We start from the raw sequence: 17331 nt of genomic DNA, 5'->3' as shown, positions 1-17331 counted from the left end.
ATGCTTTAATAACATTTAAAGTTCTTAAATGCATGTTTTAAAACTTCAGAGAATACAGTAATTGTATAATTGTAAGGATCTTTTCATTTCAACTATGAGGGCTCTTGTTTAATTATTGTATGTTCTTGGCAAATGTCTTACTTTTGACTAGACAATATTTTAATAAAATGTATTTATTTAAAATATTTTTTTTTGTAAATGTTATCCTTTTACTACACATGAAATAAAAATTACTGCAGTTCTTAGGATTTTTTTTTTTTAATGAATGTGATGGTTCTTATGATGCTGAAAGTATTACACTGCATGATTCATGCAGTTGCATTTACCTAACCCTAACTGCCTTACAATAGACAAATGTACCTCCCAAGTTGAGCCAATGGGCTCTCATCACATTTACAGTTGCCCAGGTCCCCCGCTCTATCTTCACAGCCACGGTCACAAAAATGAAGGCATGCATTTATTTATTTTTTATTTTTTTACTCTCCATGGTTTGCTTTATGCAATATACATCAATTATCACTCTTAAGTCTTTTCATCCCTACAAAATTATAATGGCTCACACAAGTTGAAAGCACCTTTTGTTGCACACCAACTTAAGCAGGTCTTTTTTCACATAAGTTTATCCACTATACATCTCCCTTGACACATTGATTACAAGACATTCCTACAATCAAAATTTTGGACTATGAATGTTAACTAAAAGGTTAAAAGTCAACTATGCTTTATTTTCTTTCAAACATGTAGCTCATTTGTTTTTGCACTCTGGAAGCATTTTGTTAAATGTTCTTTTAGTGAGCCATGATTTTGAGGGTCAATATAAGCTGAATTTATAATTGGACTTTAGGGGACAAGGAGGACAAAACAAGTACAGTATTTTAACTGAGTTACGTCTTTGTTTCAACTGTCCATAGATATGTTATCCCGACACTTCAAGCTGGTTAAATGTAGTTATGAGGTTATAATGGTCTCTCTCTTCATTTGTTAGCTCCATGTTGCCAGGCCTAACAACCACTACCACATTTACTCCAGCATCTTCTGCTGCTTTTGCCTCTGGAAAACAAAACCATGTGTCTGATTAACAAAAACTGCCAAAATGGCTTGTTTGATTCCACAAACAGAACTAGAGTACTACTCACCACGAGTAACATCTGTCAAAAAAGTGATTTCATTTGGTCCACAGCCAATTCTTTCTGCTATATTTTTATAACTTTTACTGTCTACCTTGGCACCAATATTTGTGTCAAAGTGACCATCAAATAACTGGAAAAAAAAAAAAATAAAGTTAATCAGACTGTTTTAATTTAATGAACAATTATGTGTAAAATCAGCTATAGAATACTTGCATCTAAAACATCTCCTTCGACAGAGTATTCAAATAAAAGTTTCTGCGCCTCCACACTCCCAGAGGAATAAATGTAAACTTTTAGGCCACTTGCCCGCCATCTTCTGATTGCTGGAATTACATCTTCATATACCCTGTTTAAGAAAACAACCATGATTTAAAAAAAAATTGTAAATATGCATAATGATCAGATAAACAATTGACTTACTGGCCCTTAATTTTCCCAGATGTGTAGGCAGCCCGCCACATGTGTCCTTGTAGCTGCTTGAGCGCAGTAGACTTCCTGTCTGCAGCCATCTGCCATAGAACATTATCCACCACTTCCCTAATGGCTTTCTCTTCATCTGTGTGTACCGTCTGGTCCACAGTGTGGACAGGGCAAGATCGGTTTTGTTTCATGTCCTCTTCTATCTGCCATAACAGAAAATATAAAGTCTAAAACTCTCCCTCATAGTGTAATAATCTGGGCTTGACACTGATTATGCCACTTTGTTGCAAATTATTGCAACCTCAAACCTATAACAGGAACTACACTAACCAAAGTGAATGATGAGGCAAACTTATACAGCTGAAACCACACCACACTTGCGCTTTCTCACTGTCTGACATGAAATCAGACTAAACATTTCCTGTTTTAGATCAATTAGAATTACCAAAATTATTTCTGTTTGCTAAATGCAATGATAATTTTACTTTTTAACTTTCTTCAAAGTCAGAAGTTTACATACTTTAATATTACTATGCAGTTAAACAATTTGGGGAAAAAACATGTCATGTCTTTGGAAGCTTCTTATAGGTTTATTGAGAATTTTTTGTCCATTATAGACACATCTGTGGATGTATTTGAAGGCACACTTGAAACACACTCCTTTGCGTAACATTGTGGGAAAGTTAAAAGAAATCAGCCAAGATATCAGGAGAATTGTGGACTTACACAAGCCTGGTTTATCCTGGGTGCAATTTCCAGACACCTGAAGGTGCCATGTTCATCTGTTACTTTGGTCCAAAATGTGCATATCAACCAAAGAACAAAAGCAAAAGACCTTGTGAAGAAGCTGGCTGAAACTGGTAAGAGTGTGTCATTATCCACAGTGAAATAAGTACTGTACCGACTTGGGATGAAACGCCACTCTGCCAGGAAGAAGCCATTACTCCAAAAGAGACATAAAAAAGCCAGATTACAGTTTGGAAATACTGCAACATCTCAAGACATCATCCAGGAAGCTAAAGCTTGGGTGCAAATGGGTCTTCCAAATAACCTCAAGCATACTGCCAAACCCGTTACAAAGTGGCTTAAGGATAACAAAGTCAATGTTTTGGAATGGCCATCACAAACCCTGATCTCAGTCCTATAGAAGATTTATGGGCAGACTTGTAAAGGCACAGGCAAGCAAGGCGGCCTTAAAACTTGGCTCAGTTACGCAAGTTCTGTCCGGAGGAATGGGCCAAAATTCTTACCAACAATTCTGGGGAGCTTGTGGACGGATATCCGAAACGTTTGACCCAAGTCATGCAGTTTAAAGGCAATGGTACCAAATACTAATGAAATGTATGTAAACTTCTGACTTTAAAAAAAGTAATGAAAAGTTGTCTAAAAAAAATAAATAAATCGCTGTCTCATTATTCTGGCATTTAGCAAATGGAAATAATGTTGGTAATCCTAACTGACCTAAAACAGGAAAATTTTAGTCTGATTTACTCCCAAACAGTGAGAAAACAAAAAGCATATGTAAACTTCTGGTTTCAACTGTGTATGTTGATAATTAGGTTTAAGCATAGATTATTAGATCATGTGAAGGTAATAAGGAGCATAGAAGCCTAATACACTAATACAGAGAAAACACAAGTATTTAAAAAATATATATTTATGTGAATCAAATTGCATTAGATTGTAAATATTTTTTCTTAAGGAAAAAAAAAAAAAACTAACTAATAATATCAGTCTGTAAACTCTGAGGGTCCTATTTGTTACTTGTGAACGTAGCATTACCCCACACACAAATCTGGTAACTTTTAAACTTTTTGATAATGAAGACCAACAATGTTGAAACTCCTGCCATCACAGCTAGAAAATGTCAACTCCATCACTCCATTCTGATACATTTTAAACAATACTGTAGTGAGTCTATGCCTCATCGTGACAACTCACAAATGGAACAAAAAGCTGGCTTTAGTATATCATAACAAGTGAAAAACTTGAATTTCTGTCAACTTAGAGTTCAGCACTAACTCTAAATGTGCTAATAAAATATTATTTATGAAATTAGAAATGGATTAAATCAACATTTCTTGGTTAAAATTGTATATTATGTATATTCATACAGCATAAATAACATATTTTATAATGTCAAGTTGAATGTGTGATGGAGTTGACATTTTAGGCTGACAGAGTTGACACGCCCACCACCTTTAAATGTTTAAATGTTTAACTTGTTTAACATGTTTTGGGTTTGTGTTCAAAAATCATTGAATAGATTATTGCATCACTGAATAGATTATTGCATTTTTAATTGTTTGAATAGTGTTGTCAGTTGTCGCTTATATTATGGGCCTTCTTTATCACAATCTTGTTGTGACACTAGCATTTCAAATGTTCAAATGCAAAGTAAAATATGTAAAATCACCAGAGTAAAAACTCATGGAGAGGCAGAGGAGAGGGACAGGAAGGAGAGAGAACATTGGATGAGCACTAGAGGGAGAAGAGGCGAAAGGGTGGATACAGATGAGATACAGGGATCAAAGGAGGTGTGAGAGTGGACTTTCCTCTCCTATAGTTAGTTTAGTGGTTGGTAGATAAATAACTGTCAGTGCTGTGAAGTATGGTCAATGCTAAACCTACTCCATCTGTTTTTGTTTATAATTTAAACATGTTTGTTCAGTTTCAACAGTGATTTGTATTTTTGTCATTTTTTTTAAAGAAACTTGACTATAATTAAGTTCACGTGGTTTAAATAGTAATAGTGAAATCTACAGCTTGATTATTATTATTCTTAGTATCATTATTATCACATCATCATCATCATTATTATTAACAGAAATGCATTTCATAACATTGAAAACATTAAAAATCATAACATTTAAATGTTTTTAAATTTAAAATATTAAATTAAATTATTTAAAAGTTTTGAGGTATAGTTCAACTGGACACAATGGCAAATTACTCTTATTACAACAAAGCGCAAGTTACAAATTTAGTTGGACTGTAATAAATCTAATCTTATGGGTTTTCATTTGTCTGATGGCGTAAACAATAAGAGAATTGTATGAGGACATATGATTTGTTTGATCAAACTACTATTGCAATAGTGAGGGACTCCTTTTACCTGTTTTTTAAGAAGATGGACATCTTGTTTGCATTCATCCTCTTCCCAGTGCGCTGATAGGTAATCTTCTAGGTGCTCCTTTATGTATGGAAATAGTATATCCTAAAAAAAAAAAAAATCAGACAAAGAAAAGACACATTAAAGCAGCAATAATTAGCTCCAAATTAACAAACACGTTATGCGAAATAAAAGAAAAGCTACAGCCTTTATAACCTGCATAATAACAATAGCTAATCAACATTACAGTACATTTTGTGGGCGAGGGGCAGAGTGCAACAAACAAGACCCGATCGCCATTGAAGCAACAACACCACGCAAATAGACACAAAAAAACATACTTTACCTTTACAAACGTGATTGGAGTCGTCGTCCCTTCGATATCCAATAGTAGTGCACAAGTATTTACTGGTATTGAAACAGTAGCCATTTTTTTCTTCTGTCTTCAGCTAGCTTAGCATTGATAGATGATTTTTACACTGGTATGTTGAACAAAGTAGAAGAAGGTTAACCCGTCGGTGCGATCAAATAAGCCTCAACAAAATGCAGACATCTATAATATTTATCATAAGTACATTCACTGGAGAAGGCAGGAGCTGTGTGCTACTCTAGCGTCGGTTTGCAGCTGTTTGACTTGACACTGTGCAACAGAGAACGGCCCACATGTTCGTTTTTGACGTACCCAAATCAGTAGGTGGCGCTAAAGATACAGCACACAAAAAAGAGAGACATTCAGAAAAAAAAGCAACGTGTCCGAATGTCCCATGGATCTATAAAAAAACCCGAATGTCCACACTATTCATTAGCTAGAGCACTAAGGAGGGGCCACGCCATTTGTAGTGGTGTCTGAATGACCAGCAGGTGAAAATGTAGCGCACTCAAAATTTCCCACAATGCATCTTGAAAAGTAGTGTCCAGAGAATCTATGGCTGTGTCCGAATGTCCACATTATTCCACACTTAGGGCAGTATTTAGGGGTTACGCTGATGTTTTAGTGATGTTCGAATGTCCAGTTGGCGAAAAAGTAGTGCATTCAAAACTAGACAGGTCAGTATAAACCACAATGCATTGCGAGAGTCGGGAAACCAACAGCGCGGGGACAGGTTTTTAACTGGACACAACATGACTGAATGAAAGCAGATAGAAGCACTATTTTATGACACTGTTGATCCCTGATTATGAATATATATATATTTTTAAATCCTTTAACGTTTTGTATTATTTACTTATTCATTTAATTATATTTGTTTATTTTTGTTTTTTATTTATGTATTTTATTTATTTAATTATATTTATTATATTATATTTATTAATATTTATTTATTTATTTTTTTTCTCATCTGCGTTCCTATCTAATACTTTGTCTGTTCTGACTATTACTTGTGTAACTTTTCTACTATGCCACAAATGTTGTAAACCTTTATTATTATTCATAAAAAAATATTAAAAAAAAAAAAAAAACATTTAAAAAATAGCCCGTGATTGTATAAAGTTGCTGACGTTAACCGCTTACTTTAGCTTGAACTGTTAAAAGAGCAATAATTTCCACATCTCAGTGTCAGTGCAATCTGACCATTATTTATTACAGAAATCATGTTTATTCAGAGTTTAACGGACTTTTTCACCCAGACTCCAGAGTCACATGACCTGTACGTAGGGAGCTGCTTCTGTGAACGAGTGCACTGTGGTCAGTTAAACAGAGCAGGCCTATGTAGTGAATGAGGGGGTAGGGGTTAGGGGTTAGGGTGGACATTCGGACACAGCCGTAGTTTTGCATTTCAAGTGTTTTCATTTTAGTTTTTTTTCTTCTCTTTTTTAAAAATTAAGAAATATATCGTTAAAGTTTAAAAATGAATTATTTTGCAGTGGCACAATTATCAAAACTTTTACGCCACACACTCCGACACTTTAGGTGGCGATACAACTTGCGGCATCCTCCATCGCGAATAGAGCGACGATCACAATTTTATTTTATTCAGTTTATATCTCAACTTCAACACGCTAAATGCTTATTCTTCCTTAAATATCTTTATACATTAAACCGCTGCAGCCGTTACTACTGCGACATTATTAGAAAAACCCAGGAGTCTTGTCTGGCGCTGCTGATCCAAAAGACGACTAGCGGGATAGCTATAAGTAGGTTATTTTGACGTAGTGTACTTTATTTATATTGTCGGGCCTATCTTGGATTAGATTTTATACAAAGCATGTCAGAGGACTACGAATTTAGCGAAGACTCGAGCCTTATGCGGATGGAGGAGGATGGGGAGGCAAATAGCGACGATCCAATGACTATGGGCAGTGAGACAGAGGCCGAAGGGTACAGGATTGACGCCAGTAAAAACGAAGAGGATGAGGGGTGTGTATGATTTGCTGCCTTAAACTCGTCATTTCTAGATCTAGACCAAAGCACCACATGTATTAGCCTCTTTTGCAGTTATAATCGAACCCCACGAAGAACAGAAATACTTCTTTTCTGCGCTAATCCCATCAATAAACATTAAACTACTGACTCCAGGCACCCAATAAATAAAACTGGTGCAACATACTTATTTTCCTTCTCGGCATTATCTGCTTTTATCATAAATATATAAAACTGTTATTGTTGTTCAAGATTAAATAGAGAACATAAATGGAACATCTAAAATATCAGCTACTATATTGCGTTTTCATTGTGGGTCTTCTACCTTCTTGTTTTCAGTAATATGCTAAATATTTTTGCCTAGAATGTTCCAAAGTATACAATAAAAGTGACCTATACTGCATTTGTTCAATTACAGGTGCAGTACATGTGTCATTGCAATAAAAGCAATTGAAAAGATTATTATTATCATTAGGCACTTTGAAATAGACCATGTGTAGTGATTTAAGTTTTGTTTTCTTTTGCAGGAAGATGTTTGTTGGGGGCCTGAGCTGGGATACAACTAAAAAAGACCTGAAAGATTACTTTTCCAAATTTGGTGAGGTTCTCGACTGCACGTTGAAGCTTGATCCAGTGACTGGTCGCTCAAGGGGCTTTGGTTTTGTCCTTTTTAAAGATCATCAAAGTGTTGAAAGGGTATGAGGAATTTGTCAAAAAAAAAAAAAAAAAAACATCAATTGCTTACTCTTACTGTTTATTTTCTCAAGGTGGTTTCACAAAATGAGCATAAACTAAATGGAAAAGTAATCGACCCCAAAAAGGCAAAGGCTATGAAGGGCAAAGAACCAGTGAAAAAGATCTTTGTTGGAGGTCTCTCACCAGACACTCCTGAGGAAAAAGTGAGAGAGTACTTTGAGGCTTTTGGTGAGGTATGTCAAATGTATTTAATATGTTTCAGCTATGTATATTACTATTGTTATTGTTATTATAATTTTTACATAAGTCATTGTTCCAAATCAACAGGTTGAGTCAATTGAACTTCCCATGGAGAATAAAACTAATAAAAGGAGGGGTTTCTGTTTTATAACTTTCAAAGAGGATGAGCCAGTTAAGACCATCATGGAGAAAAAGTTCCACAATATTGGTCTAAGCAAGGTTTTTTCCTTTTTCTTCAATTTGTAGAACAAATATGCTCATATTAGACTTATATGCAATTAACAATTTGTTTAGTGTGAAGTGAAGGCTGCCATGTCAAAGGAGCAGTACCAGCAACAGCAGTACTGGGGCGGCAGAGGTGGATCTCGGGCTCGGGGAAGAGGTGGTAGGCACAGAATGAATGAATGTCTTCATCAAGATTATACAGTGTATAAATAACTGAATCACACAATCCAACAAAATTGGCATTATACATAAATACTTGAGCAATTCTTAAAATGTAATAACTTGGCACAGTCTGTAAGTCAAGAAATAGATTAAGGTTTCTCTTTCTGCATTGCAGGTCCTAATCAAAATTGGAACCAGAATTACGGCTATTGGAACCAAGGTTATGGAAATTATGGATATAATCAAGGTTATGGAGGATATAGTGGCTATGATTATCCTGCTTACAACAACTACTATGGTGGATACAGTGATTATGACAGTAAGTAGCAACTGACTCAGAAGCTGTCAGAAAATGGCCAGAAATATGTATGAAATATTGTTTTTCTTGGTGAACATTTGAAGGTCAGTCAGGTGGATACGGCAAGTCGCCAAGGCGAGGTGGTCACTCGAACACTTACAAGCCATATTGACGGGGAAACCCAGAAGGACTGTAGGTATGTACAGCTATGAAACCATGGCTTTATGCTAAGATAGACAATTAACTTTGGTATGGGGTAATTTTATTTCTTTTTCTCAGCACCCACAAGTACTTACAGTAGTGGTAACATAGATTTTACACTGTTGTGCTGATTATCATTTAACACAGCTGGCCCTCTGCTGCCTTTTTGCATCTTTTTTTAAATTGTAAAGTTAACAGGTAAAGAACTGATACTACAATTAATGGATGGCAAAGTTGTGCAAGGTAACAGAAAAAGAAATGTTGTCTCCTAACTCTGACATACCTTGTTTGTACCTGCCAGCGGAGCTTCCTTGCAGGCCATGAGCTGACTCCCAGAAACTCTCAGGGCCCGCTCAATGCGGACCGGGTTTGAGACGCATGAGCTCTCGAATGCTGCCATTTGGTATGGTCTTACAACATCCTGTATCAGCATTTCTAAACTAAACAGTATGGGACACTTCCAGCTTTGTCGTCATTCTCTCTACAAATTGTTCTTAATGTATTTAATGTAAAGTACACATAACAAACATATGTAATGTTATTTTTTACAGGCCCTTACTCCCCCACACATAATTACTATATTTGATCTTTTAAAATAACTATTTGCTTTTTAAAGGCTATGTTCAGCATTCTCAAGACTTTCCAGTTCATACTGTCATTATTATAATACATGCATTAATATTGCCTAAATGCTTGTTTCTTTATTTAGCCTGTAGTCCTTAAAACCTGGTTCGTATTGGACTCCTCTGTGGTGGGGGATAAAGTGCTTTTTGTACATGTATTACTGTATTTTGTTACTGACAGCAATGGAAAAGTTTTCTCTATTATTTTACTCTAACAAATTTTCTCTTATTTTTTTTCTTTTTGTAAAACAAGAAGAAAATGAAGTGTCAATATATCTCCAGAAATTTGCATGTAATGCTTTTGCTTAATGTGTCCTTTGACAAATGGAAGATTTTATGTTTTAATGGGGATTTCTAGCTAATTTAAGTTTAGCTTTAAGTTATGCTTTTTTAATGCTTAATATTTCTTATTCAAGTGTGTTTCTTTGTTTTATATAGGTGTGTTGAGTGACTTCTGTCCACGGGAGGAACCTTTGTCAAGATGATGGTTATCAAGTAAAGTGCAGTGACTGAATGAAAAAATTAGTACTATCTCATCATCTTCAATTCTTCTCTGAGTATTCAGTGTCTCAAATGACTTAAGTCTTTATGTTCTGTGCTTATTTAAATAATACTCAATATCTGCTTTCCTCAGTTATGTGTCAATAATAGCCATAGGTGTGGGGCTCATAAAAAAATGTATTACACTTCTGGCTTGGTCACACACAGCTTTGTTGTTTTATGATTATACACATTTAATAAAGTAAACAGTAAACATACAGCATATACAATGTATGACTTACAAAATGGACAAAATAAAGTAATTGAAATTATCAAATTTCAGGATCGGAGTGTTGTAGATCACTTTAATATATTCAATTTTGCTTTCGTCTGGCTTTTAAAAAAAGTATTGGAGTGAATATTTTCGTTACTATGGAAAAGTAGAGTTGAGTTTTATAATTTAATTTCCTTACAACATTTTATAGTCATATAATGCCCAAAAGTGGGGATGCTTGTAACAAATGCTAGCTTTGAAAGCTCATTTTTATCTGCATTCCTAACAAAGAGAAACTGTAAATCAAGGACAGAAACACGTTACATTCTCGCAGAATTGCATCTTTCGACGTCAACACTAAGATAAACTTTCAGATCTGGAGAGAAGATATATTGTTGTGAAAAGCTGCAGTACAAGCCTCTGTCCAGCATACGGCGCTGTACTCCTTACCGACGCACTGCACTACACCGTAGAACCTCCTGTTTAAGCTGATATCCATGTCAATGGATATAACTTTTATCACTACTTGACATATTTTCCTGCACACCTCTAGAATAGCCTACATGTCAAATTATCTGAGCCATTATTTTTTTAGGGTTAAAATAGTAAGTAGTAGAAGCAGGCCTAGTTAAACTGAAGCTAAAACAATAAGATACCTGCATGGTTAAAGTAAAGAGTCTGCTGAAGGAGTATGGACTTTACACACTTCCTTCCTCGATTAACACAGTGACATTATGCAAAGGGAAGGGGAGCTCTGGACACGGAGAAATCTTAAATATGATTTCATGCACATTTTAAACAATACCTCAACAAAACTCAGTCAGTTTAGCTATTTTAGGACTTTTAAATGACTAATTAAGAAATACATGGAATAGCCAAGCTATAAACGTTGGGCTTAAGCGATTTAGACTTAAATACATTGATTTTACCTTTATACAGGCCACCAGTACAATTGAAAAGTGCTCGGTATTTTGATAAATATAATTCTTATCATCTTTAAGATTTATATAACCCCTGTGGCAAACAAAATGATGAGAATGACAATGATCAAAACAACCACACCTATTATGATCATCATCTTAATATTTTTCCACCAGTATTTCCTGGCAACTCGAGAAGACGTTCTTTGGAAGGAGTCAGCCTGAAAATAAAAAAATTACACACTTTCAACCTCCTAAGTTAGCTGAGATCTTGCAGTGGTATCAGCAATTTTACTTTACAACAGAGGAGAAAGGTCACAAACAGCACAACTCACAGATGCTTGTAGGTCGTCTGTTTTGCCAATGAGATCATCTAATCGGTCCCCTCTTTCCAGCACCTTGTTGATATTGTCTTTGAGTATAACTTTCACCTCATTGACCTGACCTTGTACATGATCAAGTTTAGCAGATGAGCCAGAGGAAGGTGTTTGAAAGTTTGGGTCTGCCTAGAAAATGACACATGTACATATTTATGTTAAAAGTTACAGTTTCAGAGCCAACATAACTGCATTTACACATCAGTAAAGGATATAGAAGCCTACTGAAGCAGAAAAGAGAACAGAGACCTAGTGACTATGCTGGACTTCCTGAAAAAGTGCTTACAATGTGTTAATTTGCATAGAAGGGAACTATGAGCAGAGAAAACACGGAGCTGCTTTGGACATACAGACATCACTGGTTTTAATGTACAACTACAAACAGAATCTAAACTTACCATTGCAGGACTGTTTGTGTTCATGTCACAGCTGACGACAGAGTTCATCCAACAATAATCCGCACCAAAGTCATCGTTAAAGGAACACAGCTTTTATTGTGAGCCGTTCTGTAAGATCAGGGCAAATGTCCGGTGAAGGTTGCACCTTTCTGTTATTCATTAACTGGCCAAGCCTTTATCATTGTCTCAAAAAGAAACACATGTTGGGCCGAGCACTGTTGCTATCTCAGATCCTGATTAACTTATCTGAAGTTTTACATAGTTAGATTCTTCTGACTGTTTTCTAATCCCAAAGCAGATGTAGATGTACTCACCGTGGGCCGTGAGGAGTGGACAGGACAGGACAGGGGAGGCAGCAGGCGCGCGCGGGGGACGCACTTTGAGGAGCAAAGGGCTGCGTGTGCTAAACGCACATATTTGCAAGGCAATAAGGGTGAAGTCATCCGTTAGCCTACTCCACTTTATTTCCTCATCCTGTTTTGAGCGGCAGTGAGTATTCAGTTGTCATATTGTGTGTTTTTACAGATGTTAAATAGAACTCACACATAAAGTCTTAAACCGCGTTGGGCAAGTGAAATATGACTAAATAGAATATGGTTATTTGCCCTAGTAACTTTTAGTAACTTTGTCTGTGCCAAAAATGTGTGTAATCCAACAACTGTGCCGTAAAACAGTGCACAGGCATCATGGGATATGAACCTAAACAGTACACATGTTGGTTTAAGGAGGACTGTGTGCGGTAACTCTGCTTGTAATCAGGTTATATAAATAATTGTGTATATATAAGTCTAGCCTAATTAGCGTGAAGAATTAATGTTTTTTTATAAGTTGGTTATTGTGCTGTGTGTTTCTTTTTTCCGTAGATTATTTTAGTAATAAATAATTCAGTTACTTTAATCTGAGCAGTGATTACATTTAGAAGGAGTAATCAGTAGTCACTAATCAGATGAGTATTCTGACCAACACTGATACTACATGAAAGAGCAACATGTCTCTTATATACACCCAGAATTAAAATATAGGCTATGTGACTATTTGAATTGGGTGATACTTTGTTTTAAGCAGAGTTAAGTATGTGTGACAATTTGCCCCAAACCCCCCAGGTGTTTTGCAATATTTAGTAAAAAATGTATGTTATATGTTCAAATTTGCATTATGTGACTATAAAAAATGCTTTTCAGGAGATATCTCAGGCAAACAAAGACAAAATTAGTTCATTATCAGAACAGAAGTGCAGGCCCTAGTTTTGAAAAATAAAAAACAAAACAAAAACAAAACTGCAGTGTGTCAACTTAATCAGTGTGACAACATGTCCTGGTCTCTCCCTAAATCCAAATGATCAAAAAGTTGACTCATCTAAAGTGTGGCACCAGACCTATCTTGTTGAAATTAATAATTGCTGGACACACACATAATCACAACTATTAAAATCAGATTCTAGACTGAGGTTTCTGAAAGGCGCAGTTGAAGCTAAAGGTGATGGACCCAAGAACAACCGTCAGCAAAAACCTAGAAGGACATTCAGGTGAATAATATAACATATATTGTCGTCAGTTATGGGTCTAATGTTCTGATCTGTTAGGCTACAAAATGCCAAAATAACCGATATAACTGATAAGTTATACCTGAATCAGCTGTGGATTTCTCTGTGATCTGCAGGGTTTGTCGAGAACAGGTGTAATGTGCTGATTGCCCTTGAGTCACAATGTTTGGAGATCTCTGACTGTGTCTTCAGAAGTGGAGAGCATGAGGACATTTATTAATATTCAATGACAAAAACAACAACTACCAAACATGTGCTACAGTGTCCCTTTTGGAGCCAGGACTCCCCCGAATATGACATTACAAATCTCAGCAGGATTTTATAGAAAAATATATATATTCAACAACATTGTCTTGCGGGGTCTAATGTTTCAGTGATGAGACAGACGAGCCTTTGACCAGACTCCTGGCTCACAAACTGAACTACAGGATGAGAGGACCTGTCCCGTAATGGAGAGTGTCCATGGATACGACCTGACTCCAAATCCCAGGTCCCTGTATACAATGACTACAAAATTTAGCATTTTAGGGTGGTGCCTATAAAGGTTACTATTGCAGGTAACTGTGGAATATAAAGACAACATGGGGGCAATGGAGTCACAGTTCATGCAGTTATCTCAGTGCAACACAGTCGTAACATTACACTAGAGGAGATCAGGCACCAGATTATGGAGAAGGTGGAGAAAGTTGTTATTCCTGACAAATATCTGTCAGGTATAACAACAGTAACTTTATGGTACTGAAAACAGACTGATACAGACCTTACAGGACGTAACATTTTTGTGAACACCTATGGAAGCTGAGGTGGGAGGAGGAGCTTTCTCTGGAAAAAATATTCAAAAGTTCAAGGGCGGCCTAATCTTTGGTGAAAGCTGGACTCTGCAGATGGGCTCTTGTCCAGGTAATTAGTTTGTTTACTACTTTACATTTTTATATTATATTTACAATCACATTTTTTTTTGCATTAGACATATGCCACTGGTGTCAGCCACCCACTTCCCATCTCTGTGTTTCCCTACAGCACGTCATCTAGAGATGAGGATGGACTGCTGCAAATTGTACAGAAGAACTTCTTGGAATCATTGTAAAGTAAGTTAAATATAACATACCAATATAGTTGGTTAGTTATAGTTTTTTTTTATTTATTTATTTTTTATTTTTTACTCTAGGTAACTGGGTCTAAGTAGAGCCCCCATTTACCAGTCCACGGCCTGTTATGGTCATCTTGGCAGAGAAGTATTTCCCTGGGAGCAGCATAAAGCTTTGGTTTTCTAAAAGATGAACAAAACTCACACAACATAAAAGCACAAATATAAAGGAAGCCAAATCAGTATCAACCTTTAATTAAACCTTGTTACAGTTTGGCATATGCTTTACATAACTAACTTTGTGCGGGAGCGTGTTATTTTGTGTAAGAAAATGATTTGTAATCATGACAATAAAGAAACTTTGAACGAGCTTGATGCCACGATTATGTCATATAAATGTTAAATCATTGAGACATCTGGGACAAAGGTTGTGCTTGAACTAGTGACTCCGTAAATGCAGTAAAAAAACAAAAACAAATCTACTATAAATACAAAAAAACAGAAGGAACGGCAATAAGTTATTGTATAAAGACACATCACCATGCCACTGCCATTTTACCCGGAGTACTGTATATTAAGTGTCTGTGTACAGAATTAGTTTATGTTTACCCAACAAAAATATTGTGATATGCATAGAGGTATAAAAAAACAGACTCAACTCATTGTTTAATAGTTGCTGTCGTCACCTAAAGATGGTGCTGTTTTACATATATGTGTGGTATATCAGCATCTGAAGAAAAGTCAGGATTGCTTGCTTTGATTTACAGGAGTAGCCTAGAGAATGTATTAATTTGGTAAATCAGGAAAAAATAAATGCTAAACAAGTCCAAATAAAACATTGAGCTTATAAAAGTTATATGTTTACTGGAGTCTTTATTTATTTCTTCATAGCATACATTGTAACTACACAACTGTGACAAAACTCCAAAATCCATGGGACTTCCTCTCAGTGGTACCTTTGTATGTTAATACTATTGGGACCTGTGTTAACAGTGTATGATACAGTTATAAATATGTTATGTCATTGTTTGACATTTCCTTCCAAACAAATCATACTGAATCATTGAAATGATTCAGTACATTTGAGGCAAAGAGGAAATGAGTTAAGTCAGTGTTGATGTATTGTCATCCTGCTCTTTTCATTAAACCATTGTGCTATTTTAATAGAAATCTCTGTGTCTGTCTAATGTCTTAAGTAGTTGTAAATAGTACTGACAGTAATTTCTTTTAAACCTTGTGACTAAATCTGCTATTTGCAGAAATGTCAACATCAAACAGACTGGGATTGACCCATGTTTAGTTCCATGTTTTCATATGTGCCTAGTTAACTGCTGCAATTAGCTTTTTCCACTCTGTTCTAGCAGCGACATTTTTGTTGTGCGATATTGATATTGAGTATTTTCATGTTTGAGGAGCTGCTAACTTACATACCATTATATTACCATTTTATTTTGCACATATATATTTATGTTTGTATCAATTTCTGCTGTTTGGGTTGTTGAACTGCCTGAATTAGTTGTTTATCTTTGCCAATTGGCCCGTCAATGAAGCTACCGCTAAAAATAGCTCTTTGCTGCTGCAGTGCAACTGTAGTTACTTAATGTTACCTGAGTTTTCTGAATCCTATATAGAGCAATGAAATGCATTTTTGTTTCTAAGGCCTTTTAAGTTTATATCATGACAAATTCATGCCCATTTTTTCTGTATTCTGTGTTTTGAACCAAGACACACTGTGGTGTAGTGCCAGTAGTAGTAGTGCACACTAATGGATGTCTTAAAACTGCTTTAGTTTTTGTACTTTGTTGGTGGTGCTGTGTATTATTTTGCACAGTTTTGCACTTCAGTACAGTTCGACTGAACTCCTACTACTGAACACCGGAGAACATCACCTGTCAGCTGAGTACTTCATCTGCCAGTACATCTGCTTCTGTATGGATTATGTAATATGCCGGAGACAATTCCATGTGTTTCTAAACAGTCCACCCTGGATGACACATGGAGAACAACAACTAATCTGAGCTAGGAATAGTGGAGACCAGGAGCTATACAGCACATCAGGGGCTGCTCTGCTAGAGGCATCCATACTGCCAAACAACAACACAGGAGGTATATTCAGGCCAGGTTTGATGCCGCAACAAACCCAAGGCAGGTGTAAGAGGAAACCACCACCTTCCTCAGCTGACTGTCCCACCTTAGCGAAGGACCTAGACCTCTTTTATGCTGAGAGGGAGAACACCGACCCTATCCTGCCTCCCCACCCCTCTACTGACTCTGCCCCAGTCCTGAGCACACATGAGGTGAGATGTGCCCTCCACAGCATCAACATCAGCTTCAAAGCAGCCACGATAGTTCCCATCCCTAAACAGTCCAATGTCACATGTCTAGATGACTACAGACTTGTGGCGCTCACCTCCATCCCTGTCAAATGCCTGGAGAGATTGGTCACCAAACACATTAATGCTGCAATATCACCATCACTCGACCCATACCAGTTTGCATACAAGGAGAACAGGTCAACAGAGGATGCCATCTCCATTGTACTCTACACATTACTGGAGCATATGGAGTGTGAGAACACCTATACACGGTTCTGTTGGTGGACTACTTGGTGGACTACAACACCATCCGGCCATACAAACTCCGGTCCAAGCTGTACCATCTTGGACTAAACACCACTGTGGAATTGTATTGTGGACTTTTTAACAAACCGCCCACAAAATGTCAGAATAGCTGACCTCGCTCTATCAGCAGAGGTGGTAGAAAGATTGTCTAAATTTAAATTC

The 17331-nt window shown here is 36.5% G+C and overlaps 3 protein-coding genes and 1 long non-coding RNA gene across 6 annotated transcripts; 2 read left to right on the top strand and 2 right to left on the bottom strand.

Moving 5' to 3' along the window:
* Positions 1 to 461: 461 nt before the first annotated feature.
* enoph1 (enolase-phosphatase 1) lies at positions 462 to 5506 on the bottom strand. The gene is made up of 6 exons (XM_033989531.2): positions 5009 to 5506; positions 4666 to 4767; positions 1551 to 1753; positions 1344 to 1476; positions 1137 to 1260; positions 462 to 1050 (listed from the first exon to the last, which is right to left on the bottom strand). Exons 1-6 carry the CDS (start codon positions 5090 to 5092, stop codon positions 917 to 919), a joined length of 780 nt encoding a protein of 259 aa, XP_033845422.1. The 5' UTR covers positions 5093 to 5506; the 3' UTR covers positions 462 to 916.
* A 1061-nt stretch (positions 5507 to 6567) lies between these two features.
* On the top strand, positions 6568 to 10470 carry LOC117391664 (heterogeneous nuclear ribonucleoprotein D0-like). 2 transcript variants are annotated; one of them, XM_055231903.1, is made up of 8 exons: positions 6568 to 7021; positions 7552 to 7720; positions 7792 to 7953; positions 8048 to 8179; positions 8255 to 8345; positions 8523 to 8668; positions 8738 to 8841; positions 9148 to 9894. In XM_055231903.1, the coding sequence occupies exons 1-8, from the start codon at positions 6870 to 6872 to the stop codon at positions 9173 to 9175; spliced, it is 984 nt and encodes a 327-aa protein (XP_055087878.1). In that variant the 5' UTR covers positions 6568 to 6869; the 3' UTR covers positions 9176 to 9894. The 2 variants fall into 2 exon arrangements, with proteins under 2 accessions (XP_055087878.1, XP_033845421.1); XM_033989530.2 differs by having other exon boundaries at positions 8523 to 8666; positions 8750 to 10470.
* A 585-nt stretch (positions 10471 to 11055) lies between these two features.
* On the bottom strand, positions 11056 to 12376 carry si:ch73-234b20.5 (uncharacterized protein LOC449923 homolog). Of its 2 annotated transcripts, XM_033989532.2 has the most exons (4): positions 12233 to 12295; positions 11919 to 12026; positions 11479 to 11649; positions 11056 to 11364 (listed from the first exon to the last, which is right to left on the bottom strand). In XM_033989532.2, the coding sequence occupies exons 2-4, from the start codon at positions 11964 to 11966 to the stop codon at positions 11227 to 11229; spliced, it is 357 nt and encodes a 118-aa protein (XP_033845423.1). In that variant the 5' UTR covers positions 11967 to 12026; positions 12233 to 12295; the 3' UTR covers positions 11056 to 11226. The 2 variants fall into 2 exon arrangements, with proteins under 2 accessions (XP_033845423.1, XP_055087879.1); XM_055231904.1 differs by lacking the exon at positions 11919 to 12026 and having other exon boundaries at positions 12233 to 12376.
* A 442-nt stretch (positions 12377 to 12818) lies between these two features.
* On the top strand, positions 12819 to 15319 carry LOC117391668 (uncharacterized). Its single transcript, XR_004543013.2, has 5 exons — positions 12819 to 13443; positions 13578 to 13951; positions 14019 to 14361; positions 14429 to 14549; positions 14630 to 15319. It is a non-coding gene; the product is annotated as an uncharacterized LOC117391668 (long non-coding RNA).
* Positions 15320 to 17331: the final 2012 nt, after the last annotated feature.

Source organism: Periophthalmus magnuspinnatus, chromosome 23, assembly GCF_009829125.3.
Source record: "Periophthalmus magnuspinnatus isolate fPerMag1 chromosome 23, fPerMag1.2.pri, whole genome shotgun sequence".
In the NCBI taxonomy this organism is placed as follows: domain Eukaryota; kingdom Metazoa; phylum Chordata; class Actinopteri; order Gobiiformes; family Gobiidae; genus Periophthalmus; species Periophthalmus magnuspinnatus.
Note: the sequence above shows the minus strand (reverse complement) of the source record. Positions and strands in the feature narration are given on the sequence as shown.

Coding starts and splice junctions, on each gene's coding strand:
- LOC117391664 (XM_055231903.1), top strand. CDS start 6,870: ATGTCAGAGGACTACGAATTTAGCGAAGACTCGAGCCTTATGCGGATG. Junction 8,180..8,254: donor ACAATATTGGTCTAAGCAAG/GTTTTTTCCTTT, acceptor CAATTTGTTTAG/TGTGAAGTGAAGGCTGCCAT. Junction 8,346..8,522: donor TCGGGCTCGGGGAAGAGGTG/GTAGGCACAGAA, acceptor TCTGCATTGCAG/GTCCTAATCAAAATTGGAAC.
- si:ch73-234b20.5 (XM_055231904.1), bottom strand. CDS start 12,361: ATGACTTCACCCTTATTGCCTTGCAAATATGTGCGTTTAGCACACGCA. Junction 11,650..12,232: donor TCCACTCCTCACGGCCCACG/GTGAGTACATCT, acceptor GTCATTTTCTAG/GCAGACCCAAACTTTCAAAC. Junction 11,365..11,478: donor CAGACGACCTACAAGCATCT/GTGAGTTGTGCT, acceptor TTTTATTTTCAG/GCTGACTCCTTCCAAAGAAC.
- enoph1 (XM_033989531.2), bottom strand. CDS start 5,092: ATGGCTACTGTTTCAATACCAGTAAATACTTGTGCACTACTATTGGAT. Junction 1,477..1,550: donor TCTGGGAAAATTAAGGGCCA/GTAAGTCAATTG, acceptor TTTCTTAAACAG/GGTATATGAAGATGTAATTC. Junction 1,051..1,136: donor TTTGACAGATGTTACTCGTG/GTGAGTAGTACT, acceptor TTTGTTTTCCAG/AGGCAAAAGCAGCAGAAGAT.